This window comes from Sphaerodactylus townsendi, linkage group LG10 (genome assembly GCF_021028975.2).
Source record: "Sphaerodactylus townsendi isolate TG3544 linkage group LG10, MPM_Stown_v2.3, whole genome shotgun sequence".
Classification (NCBI taxonomy): domain Eukaryota; kingdom Metazoa; phylum Chordata; class Lepidosauria; order Squamata; family Sphaerodactylidae; genus Sphaerodactylus; species Sphaerodactylus townsendi.
The window spans coordinates 36,494,571-36,506,211 of NC_059434.1; the positions used below are offsets into that span (position 1 = coordinate 36,494,571).

General features: G+C 37.7%; 1 protein-coding gene across 2 annotated transcripts; it reads right to left on the bottom strand.

The window, feature by feature from the left end:
• Positions 1–234: 234 nt before the first annotated feature.
• Positions 235–11,612, bottom strand: CEP44 (centrosomal protein 44). 2 transcript variants are annotated; one of them, XM_048509592.1, is made up of 11 exons: positions 11,312–11,612; positions 9,827–9,955; positions 9,102–9,249; positions 8,098–8,244; positions 7,307–7,411; positions 6,473–6,580; positions 4,745–4,957; positions 3,200–3,275; positions 1,302–1,426; positions 1,058–1,095; positions 235–435 (listed from the first exon to the last, which is right to left on the bottom strand). In XM_048509592.1, the coding sequence occupies exons 2-11, from the start codon at positions 9,913–9,915 to the stop codon at positions 387–389; spliced, it is 1,098 nt and encodes a 365-aa protein (XP_048365549.1). In that variant the 5' UTR covers positions 9,916–9,955; positions 11,312–11,612; the 3' UTR covers positions 235–386. The 2 variants fall into 2 exon arrangements, with proteins under 2 accessions (XP_048365549.1, XP_048365548.1); XM_048509591.1 differs by lacking the exon at positions 11,312–11,612 and adding an exon at positions 11,142–11,305.
• Positions 11,613–11,641: the final 29 nt, after the last annotated feature.

Sequence of the window (11,641 nt, forward strand, 5' to 3'; positions counted from 1 at the left end):
ATGTATGCAATTCTCTTGGGCGCAATATGCAAGTCCCAGCTGGAGTGTTTCCAACAGGATATAAACCATGGTCCTCAAGTCTGCACTTTAAAAAAACATATTACTTAGCCAAGTGCCAGCAAATGTCAATACAAAAATACATTTCAAGAAAGGAACAGATTTGTTACAACCACAGAGGGTTTTTTACACAGAAAATAATTACAGGTAAGAAGGTGAAAATTATGGCAATGACAATGGTATTGTAAAATGTTTTATTTTTATTAAAATGTATCATTGGCAAACATTTTGATTCAAAAAGAATCACAAATGGATTCAAATGGGTTTAAATTTTTTTTACACATATACATAATTACTTTCAGATAGCTGGAAGTTTAGGACAAAATACTTTAGGAGGTACTGTTGGAGGTCTTCAATAACTCTGAGGTTTCTTCAATCCTAAGAAATGTTATAGATTAAATAGGCTAAGCAACAATTTTTTCTTATTTAATACAATTAAATAAGCACCTATTTCCCCCCTACATAGGGAAGACTCACACTAGTTTGAAAAGACAGCCTAACCATGGTGAAGAGAAGGAACACTAGTTCAGTTTTCAAGTTTAATCATAAGCATTTTGCACAGACCCATTTTGATAAGATTGAATTATTAATTTATTACTGTTGAAATAGAATTACACTAAAGAAGAAAACTGCAGCCAGATAAAATTACTTCCAAGTAATGAAAAACGTCCCATTTTTAAAGAAAGAGGATAACAATTGGAACAGAATCATTATCTTCATCAAACCAAACAATCTAATCTCTAACAAACTAAATTAGCACTCTAATTTCCAGAATAACCAGTAAACACACCTATAATTGTATTTTGGAAAGTCACTCTCCCACAGCCACAGAACTGTATATAGATTTATTATCCAGTGGGAACAGTAAATCTTAAGGAAATGCCACACCTAATGCAAAGACCTTTGTGGTCTAAAGACATATGCACTTTCTATGTACATTTAAGTCAAAGGAATTCCCTGTTGAGAAATCACTTGGATCTGCTTTTCCCCTTTTACTTACATTTTGCTTATCCGTTCCATTCTCTGAATTGTTGTCTCCTGCAATTTAAAAGCAACAGGTTCAATTAGTTCTTCAAAGGGCATATATTTCAAAGTTTTGTTACATGCACAGTGAATGTATCCAAATAAAACTTATTTTAGCAGACTTTGAGAGAAAGCTTGCTGTTATTTGCAGCCCTCAAATGAAAAACCAAACATTTTTTCCTACAAATATTAAAACTAGGCATTAGTCAGTGTTAACTGACCTTTGAAAGCTTGGATAAATCATGATTATTAACAACCATGGCTTTGGGAGATGGGTCTGAAGATATCAGTGAACTGTATCCAGATGAATGGTGAAGACTCTCTGGCAGCTCCTCCTTTTCCTTATCTGTGGAGAAGCATTAACTTTAAAGATCACCTTTGCCTTTTTGATCTCACGCAACAGGTCAGCCATCACCCAGCTTGATTTATAGATGATATCAACAACATGCATTTCATAGAAGAATATTACAAAACCACAAATAAATCTTATTACAAATACCATGTACTATTTTGAAACCATAAAAGAACAATCTTCTAATGCAAAGTTTACTGGGGAAATGTTATTACAAACTGATACAAAACTAACTTTAAAGGCAATGTGAATTTAACTGGACATGAGGCATATTCCAAGCCCTTTTAGAATTCCAACCTGTTAGCATCAGGTACAGCCTGACGTTACCTAAAGCATTTTTACAGGTTACTTTTATCAGCAAACAGGAAGCCCTTCTATTAAATAAAAAAACAGCACAAAGGCCTATAAAGGACAGAGCACCTATTTTGGGTCTATATATTTTTGAAAGACCAACAAAACAACATATTACTTCATGGTAGATCTTTGAGCCTGTCACCAGTACTACTATAGAATAAATCAGGTCCAACTTGCATAGACAACAAAAGATTTTACCAATAGGCAGAAATGTGTGGCTTAACTATAAAATTAATATAGGTTTTGGAGAAAATGAATAAAGGTATAGTAACTTCTGCTGCTTATGCTGCAAATCTAAGTGGAGTGTGACAAAGTTTTAAATGGATAGCTTACAGATCTTCAGGTAAGTGGTTTCAGAACTAAGAACTGCAATATTTAAGTATAGGATAAAAAAATTAATTTATTACTGAAGATTTTGACTAAAAGAAAATAACATCCCAATAAAGACCCATCAATACTGATGAGCTCCTGAAGAATATTTGGTCAGACTTCACTAATATAACTTTGGGAGTCTTTTTTAAAAACTCAGTCTTTCGCAATAAATGAAAAAAGACTAAAAGCTCCATTCAAAGAGGGGAGCTGAATCGTGGGAGTGGCAAAGCAGCCGCGCCAGAAGATTCTACCTTTCCAGGGTACTTTACCCAGTGGAGGAATGAAACTACTGCTGCTGCCCTCCCTGCTGGTGCGGTGGCACCAGATGCGATGCCAAAGTCCTAGTGCCCCTGGCATAGCGGGGGTGGACCAGGGATGGAGCCAACTAACTCATCTCCCTCCTGGCTATTCAGCGTGTTGCACTGGCAACCAGAAAATTGGACTTACACAACCCTTTTGGGAAGCGCATGTCCGTTAAAGCCAATGGGGGCTTCTTGGTGGCGGGCAGGCTTTCACGCTTGTGAAGCCAGTGGAGTGGCATGATTGTGCCACTGCAACCAGCCACCTGAGGCTCGGATAAAGCTGCCCATATTAAAACTAAAGAAAAATCCCGTATATATCAAGTTTTATATAGATATTGTCGAAGGCTTTCACAGCCAGATTCAACTGGTCGTGGTGGGTTTTACGGGCTGTGTGGCCGTGGTCTGGTGAATCTTGTTCCTAACGTTTCGCCTGCATCTGTGTGTAACAGTCTTCCCTCTGTGATACACCTCTGAAGATGCCAGCCACAGATGCAGGTGCAATGTTAGGAACAAGATCCGCCAGACCACAGCCACACAGCCCGGAAAACCCACCACAACCAGTTTATATAGATAGTTGAACAAAGTTATTTGTGCACAACACTAAACATTTGGAAAGAAAAACAGCAGATTTAAAAAATGCAATGACAAACAAATCACTTTTTTGGATACTATCATGGACTAGATAACAATGTGTCATTTCAGAAGACCCCAAACTGCCAACCCCATATGAAATACTCACCTGGAGAAACTGGAGTCATACATATGCCAGACGCGTTGTCTTCTTTCATATGATTACATTCTGTGGATAAGTCAATCTAAAATTGAAAACATATTCTGCCAGTGAAATTTTAAATATAACAGTTGGAGGTTCTGGGATTTGCCTTGCAAACTGTTTTACAGTGATCAGGAACAACATTACCAATTTGGAGCAACTCCACATAGAACTTCACTTACTGCCTTTGAATGAATGTATAATATGCCCATGTAACACTCCTTATTACATTACTACCAATAAACCCCACCACAACAATGAGGCTCACCTCAGTTGTCATGTCCTGATCCTCTGACCAAAGACTGGGATTACTGGGAACAGGATGCAGCAGCTATTCCCAACCAGGGTACTGTGGTACTCTGGGGTACCATGAACACTTCCCAGGGGTACCGCAATGATGCTACCGCCCCCTCCCTTTGCAGTGCCCCTTTCGCTGGTTGTCAGGGCAGCTCACTTTACGGCTCAGCAGCGATGGCAGAGGGAACGCAATATTGTCTTAATGTAATTAGTTAAAATTACGTTCATTTTCACATCATTAATGAATGAATAAACAGACACTTAACAGCAATAAACTATTATGTCTCTCAGGTAACTAATCATTGAAGTAAATCAATTTTTTAATGGGTGTTTTCCTCAAGGGCACCATGAGATATGACAAGTGAGGTCAAGGGTACGGCGACGTCAAAAAGGTTGGGAAACACTGGGCTGCAGTCTTATGCACAAACCCTTCCTTGCTAATTGCTCTCGTTGTTTATTTATATTCTTCAACACAGTATGCTATGCAGTCTGAACTGGACAACTATAGTTAGAGTCATGAATAGAGCATGTGAACGCAGCCAGTATGTTTCTGCTCCTCTGAACTCCTGGAGGATCACCAATATTTTTGAACCAATATTTTTGCAAATCACATTATATTTGGCATCAGCCTGCTATGCTGTTCCAAAGTGGCAGCTTGTTAATTTCTATTCATATAAGATATATGAATCATGCTGCATGGGAAAGAAAATGGCGAGCACAACGTTACTAAAATACAGGTCTCACTAATAGGAGTTTGGAGGAATATAAATGCTATTTCATCAAAATATTATGTTTCCCAGCTCAGATAATAATGGTTTGGATGGCAGCAACGTTTAAATAAGATTTTAAAGTGCTGCCGGAGTATTGGACTTCTTTACAGTACCGGCACACTTTGCTCCGACTTCTGCCAGAGAACGCACAACCACACTGTCTTCTTTATCCTGAAAGGGATATGAACTATAACCATTGCAAAAAGAATTATTTCCTGTGCTTCTCAAAAGTTCAACCTGGGAATAACCATTATTTTAAAAATGTTATTTAAAGGAATTAAGAAAACTCTTTTAATTTGCAGTAAAAAATCATTGTTTGGGAATGCGAAACAACTAAATATGATCACTTTACATTTTAATGAGACTTTACACCCTCATTAAATCAAAAAAGTAATACAAAATGTTCCACTAATATTGTTTCTGGAAAATGAATAGTAAAACATACCTTTTTGGGTTGCTGTATGAGCTGTGTTTCAAGGAGCACGACACGGCTCAACAGATTATTCCAGTCTCTCTCATCTATAATCACTTTACCCTGCAGTTTCTCTTCCAAAACATACACTTTTTCTTCTACCCATTTCAGTTTATTAACTTTTTCCTGCAGTTCAGCAAGCTGGCTCTTTAGTTCTTTCATTTGATCATCATAATTCCTCAAAAGCTGCAAATAAGATGTAAGGCATAGAACAGTTTTATGTTACTACGTACTGCTGTAAAGAGTAAAGGTTTTTTGCTTTTTATGATATTGATGATATTATGATTTTTATTATATTTATGATATGTTTATGATATTCAATCATAAGTTAAGTTTATCAATCTTTCCTAGATTAAAGACAAATTATTGTTAACTTTGTGCAACGGAACAAATTCAGCCACTAATTCAGTCATGGAACTGTTTGAGATTCTGGAACAGCATTATCACTTGTATCAGTTCCCTATCTGTGTGAGAATCATTTATTACTTTCACTATACCCTTCCTCATGAAAAGATGACAGGAAGATGTGAATCAAACCACCAAATCTTCTTGCCCACCCCCCCCGGCCCGGTCAGATTCTCTTTGAAGACAAAAGAATCATATTTATCCACCAGATTCGTCAAAACCATTACTGTTAGCAATGTTAAACCTAGCACTTTGATGAAATAGGGTTTTTTGTGCTCTGGGCAGCTATATAGCAATTTTAGTTTTCTAAAATTGCGCCCACCATTTGTTCCCTACAGCAGCATGAAGCCTACAAAATGGTGGATACAACTTGAGAAAATGAAACTGTTGCTATACAGCCATCCAAAGCACAAAAAAGGCTCTTTTATCAAAGTGCTACATTTAATATTGCCAGTGATAATGGTTTTGATGAAGCTGGCTTCATCAGAGCACAAAAAAACCTATTTTATCAAAGTGCTAGGTTTAACATCTTCTGCACATGGCTTACATCATCAGGATTTTTAAGCAAGGGTGATATTGTCATTTGTGGTATCACAGCACCCCTTTAAAAAAACCCTATCTATTTAGTGTTGTATTGATAGTTTAAGCTGGTTCTCTGAATTCCCAGGTTTTTTTAAGTCTCTAGCTCCAGCTCTTTTCCCTTCTATCTCTGTGAGAGAAGATACTAAAGATTTACTTTTTATTTTAAATGGAAGCTGGGAAGTCAGAGAACCTGCTTAAACTATCATTACAACACTATATTGCTACATTGATATTTCAGGCTTTCTTTTTAAAACCCGCTCAACTTTTGGGGAGGGGACAGGGATTGGTTTGACAATGATGACAGTCCAATTATTTAAAGGTAGGCTGAAGATGGGTGGGAAAGGATGTGACAAAGCCATGAGGTGTAACAGAAATACTACATCCAACAGAAATACTACACCTAAAAAGAAGATGATTCAACATTGTCTTCCCAGGGTAAAATGAGTTTTTTTTTAAAGGGGGAAAACTATAGAACATCCCCTCAAAAGAAGCAGCAACTGAATACCACAAATGCATATGAAAATTGAGTGATAAAACCAAAGCAATGTTTGGCCAGAACCAATGGAAATAACCCATGCAGAAAACTCTCAAGAGAGAATGCCTTTAAAAATCTGAATATCTGAACAATGCTAAGCCTCCATCTCCATGAGTAGTCCCTATTTTAAATCTCAGTTCAACAGACAGAAAATGGGTGAAGCAACTTAATAGCCTTACTTCTTGTTGTATATTGGAAGAATCAGTCTCTTCATGAAGTACTTCAGTGACTACATCTTTGGAGCAACAAACATTGATTGCACTCGAATGGCGTTCTATTTGAAGTTTCTTTGCATGTAAAAAGAAAACAAAATTTCACACAGTGAAAAAAATAACTGAATTTAGTGGCAAAATACCTTTGATTTTAGTGGCTGTGGAATAAACCTATAGATACATAAAGCCTTGACAATTTGTATGAAAAAGCGAAAATAAAAGTAAAAATAGAACAGGACAAACCACCCCAAGCCTTAATGCCAAATCAAGCCACACCATCTTTTTGAATCAATGTTATCCCAGTTTTGATAGGCTGTGAAATCAGTACACTAACACCACTTTAAATAAGCAGTACCAGCAGCCAAAGAAATAAAGAGGATTTATATGAAACAATACTTAATAAAAAATATTATTTTCCATTTAAAGGAAGAAATAAGTGACTGTTACTCCACATTTACTCCACTTTCTTTAACAAATGGATTCCTAAATAAATAGAGGCGTGGTATGTTCACTGGTACGTTCACTGGTAAACTTCAAGTTGGCTAGTTTAAGGGAATATTTCATCTTCCACAACTTGTTATATTGCCTTAGACTCAAGGCATTAATTTTACCAATTTGAAAATTTACAAAATGTCTATGATTCTTCCAAACTATTAAATATTTCATTGAATCTGACAATTTTCTTTAAATATGATTTGAAAAAGCCATTGTTAATTTTGTCATATGTTATAAAGTATATCTGCCAGAATAAGAATCAAGATTTTCTACCGTGTGGCAGTTCTTCATCTAAAATAATCCTACCGGTTGAAAATCCACAGCATCAACAAATACAGAATCAATATCTGAAATGCTTGCTTCTGGTTCATGTTTCACTACATGGATTTTCTTTCTTGGTTGGGATTTCACCTGTAAAACAACAGAAATTCCACTGTTGCTGATGCCAGCATTTTTCTGTTTGCACAAAACAAAATACACTCCAACAAAATATGCCAAAAAAGTAAGTTGAAGCAAACTATCTCTAAGAAAATGCAAAAAAAGACTGTCCAAAGAGAATGTAGCCAATTAAGGCAAATATCCCAAGTAGTAACTTTTCAGGAATTTCAAACTGAACCAAATATAGCACTATGGCTTTATTCAAACTTCATAAAAAAACTTTGTCAACTGCCAACTTTTTTTAAAAAAAAGTATATTGCATGCAAATATGTACCATAATAATGATCAGATTAATTGTTTCAGTTTGGTAGAGTAAACTGGAAACAGAGAAAACCAACAGCATTAGTGGTTTCACCTTCGTAAGGGTTACTATGCAGCAACTGTACTGATATAAATTAGCGATGGTAAGCTTTTGTTTTATGCAACAAATACACCACTTCAGTCAGTGGAAAAAGCTTCACTCTGCATATCAGAGGCTTCTACAGGTAGGTATCACTTCCAATATAATTCTAAGAAGAGTTACACTCTGCTTAGTGCACTGAAATCAGTGGTTTAGAAGCATATAACTTTACTTAGGATGAAAATATAAGTTAAGCATCAAAAGCCTCCAACATTAATGAACCTTATTTGTTCCTCTTGAATGTAACAATAAAACATACCTTGTTCACGTTACTAAATTCTTTGTGCTTTTTATAGACCATATTAATAATATCACAAACAATCTGCATTTTTCTTTCTGCAAAACCGTACTGGAGAAACTGTTGCTTTGTTAATACCGGTTTATATTGAAAATGATCCCGGAGAAGCTGCAAAGCACACAGGGGGAAGAATTATCTTTCATAATCACTGCTGCTGTGTGTAATACCAACATTTTATATTCCTGATTACTATTGATGTAACATGTTGTATTTTGTGGCAGCATGTCATATAAAACATTTATTGATGGCAAGAATACACAGACTTATTTTTAATCAACTCATGTGTCTATCTGCAAAAGTAACTACAAACATCCCTCCTCTGTCTCATTCAGTATATTTGATTAATTGTTGCCTTAAAAAAGTGAGTATCAGTGAACAGACAAGGCACTAGAATGTTTAAACTGCTGTACAATCTTCAAAGTTCTACCGTAGCTTGTAACATTTTTGCTAGGATGGAACAAGTTACAGTGTTTTCCTTACAGTCCAATCCCAAGGGGGGGGGGGCAACAGCACCATGGAGTGTCACTGGTCCACACCAGTGTTTGGCTCCTCTGCTGGCATAAGGGGCATCAACACCAGTGGAGATAGTAAAAACACTGGCATGGGCTCAGAGTTACACCAGCATTTGAGTGAATGCTGATGTGGGGAGGCGGGCTGGACCAGGGCATTCCCAGGGGTTAAGATAACTATTGTTGGCTTCTGCCCAGGCCGTCAAGCCAGGAATGCCTCAGCACAGACTTCACACTTACACCACCCAAAAGGGCAGCACAACTGCATTCATCTCTTTGGAAGCTGGGTTTGTTCCCCCACCCCACCCTTTTGCTGCCTCCCCATACCACTTGAAAGTCCTCGGAAGGTGACACGGTAGTCCAGTAGCAGCGCCATCTCCAGCTGCCAGAGCCCTGCGGATTGGGCTGCCTGTGTACTTGACCTGTCGTCCTCCTTAAACACTATTTTATAGATACCTTATAAATAGACTCAATAAAGCGCAAGTCATTTTTCGCCATAAGTTCCACATCCAGTTCTACCAGAAGTTCCATTATGTGGGCTGAGAAAGACGTGAAGCAGTAGCTGATGATGGGCAAAAATGCAGCTGGATCACCCTTTGCTAATCTATTATAGCGTAAAGATGAGACAGCAAAGATGAATGTAATTGTGTTAGGTCAAGCCACACCAGTGAAAACATGCAGGATTGAAAGACTGTCATTCCACTCAGAGCTGAAATTTACTCTCAAACCTGAGGGGGCTTAAAGTTTGCAAATCACATTCCATTTATTATGTTAACTGTAACTGTGTCCACAAAAGAGACTGTTAGTATCAGCAACTGGTACTTATGTAAAAACCAGAGGAAATGGAGGCAACACTCCTTTTAATCAGAGCCTTTCCAAACAAGGAATGCACCTAGTTCCCCAAATTCAGACTCAGTTGTCTTGTACAAGTATTTCAAGGTACAAGTATTTTAAGAAATAAAATAAATGAATATGAAACATTCAACACCTTTCACAAACAGCTAATTTTATGTATCTAGCTAGCATAATTAAAATAATATGCTTGTTTTCTCTGCTAGCTTTTTTGTATAATAACATCATTTTTCATACTGGCGAATTTCATTATAATGACTGCAGACACATTTCCTATTAAATTCTGTGAAACCATAGAAAATATGTATCAACAATACACCAACACTTACCCATTATAATCCACATCTTTGGAATAATTTAGAAGCCGAAGTCCTTGCTCTATTCTCCGCAAATTTCCTTTAAGGTCTCCTGTAGCCATATTACAATTCTTTCAGATCACAACAACTTCTTAATGTGGACTAGAATGGAGAAGTGCAACTTAAAATCAAAAGCATGATCTGGCCCAAGAAGTTTCTCAATACGCAAGATTCCCAATATGTAACAGTCTCAAGGTAGAAAAATCTTATTCACTTACTATATGACAGCACATGATACATTTCATATTAAACAACATTTAAATGTTTTGTGAAATTTGGAGGGAAATCTTGCAAACACCATTTCTGATGCTGAAAAACCTGGCACTTAATCCTAGGCACATTTACCTGGGAATAGGATTCATTGATCTCAGGGGATTTTTTTCCCTGAGAAAACTCACATATTATGCTAGAGCGGGACATTCAGTTGCTAAGAAAGAGACCTGTTTAATCTCCTTGGTGCAAGACATACATGTACCATACTCATTCAAACAGAAGGTGACCCTTGTAAGGTGATGCCCCTAAAAATGTTATACCCTCTTTTTTCCCCCTGGACAGTCAATAATTTAATTTGTGTAACATTCCTAAGCAGAAAAAGCTTAGTCTTGCATTGGTGTAAATACTGCAACTAAATTTTATATTCTGAAAGTGGCCATTTTTTTGCTTCTCTGTTCCAGTGACCATTGGTGCATCTTAAAATCTGTTTTGCCACATCACTATGTAATCAAATATCAGCAACAAATCCTGTAATCCATGCTAAAACCATATATATTTCACTGGTGCCACCCCACCCCCCCCGGGGGTATGATTGTACTTAATATCTAGCCTGATAAAAAGTTCTGCAAGACTCAAAAACTGACACTGTTCTGTGCCATTTTGGCTGATCTAATTGAAGTATTACACCGCCAATATGTTTGGAATCTTTCTATGGCTCAAAATGGCTATTTCAATATTCATTTAAAGCAAAAAAATTTTTTGTTTAAGCCTTGAGATGCCTTATGTTGGTTTTTATAGCATATATGTGTCTTCAAGTCAGTCTTTAAGGTGGCCATAAACTCTGCGTTGTTTTGCCTGCAGGTGACTACCCGGGCTGCCTCTCTCTCTCTCTCCATGAACTGAAACATCCCCCACGTCAATTTAAAAATTCTGCACGATGAAGAATTCTGGATACGACGAAGGTTTGCATAGTTATTGTTCACTTTTTAAAAAGATGCATCATACAGCTTTTCTGTTTGCGTTTTGGTCTAGATTTCCTGACTATTCTGTCAGTATCATTGGAACAACTTCTTACCCTAGACATGCCAGAAGCAACTGCCACTTCCTGGGGCTGAACCTGCCACCCTTCCCTTAAATCTCGGCGTCTACCTCCATTCAGCAACCCAAGAATAGGTGATCACCAGAAACTCAACAAGTTCCTACAGCAGATGGGCTGCCTACGTCACGCAACCCCGCCCCCTTTACCCTCGCGCTCCATGCAGCGGTTTCTTCCTTCCTCCTCTTTGGCGGCTGTTTGAGCCCTCCCGCGGGAACAACAGCACTCTTCCGCTTTACATCCGCGGATTCGACCCGTTTCCAAGTCCTCCCATTTCCCCTCCTGCAAACGCAGTCCTTTTGCCTCAACTGTCACCACAATACCCTATTTCCTAAACCCTCCGTATTTCCCTCAAGACTATAAAAACCGGTCCTGGTTGCCGCCGAATCTGCCGATAAAGTAAAGTCCACGAGTAAAAGTAACGTAAACGTCACTTCCGGTAACAACATTCGAGGCCCCGCTCGCAACGGGGACAACAA

Coding starts and splice junctions, on each gene's coding strand:
- CEP44 (XM_048509592.1), bottom strand. CDS start 9,915: ATGGCTACAGGAGACCTTAAAGGAAATTTGCGGAGAATAGAGCAAGGA. Junction 6,581..7,306: donor ATGCTGTGGATTTTCAACCG/GTAGGATTATTT, acceptor TTACATGCAAAG/AAACTTCAAATAGAACGCCA. Junction 436..1,057: donor ATGGAACGGATAAGCAAAAT/GTAAGTAAAAGG, acceptor AACATTTCTTAG/GATTGAAGAAACCTCAGAGT.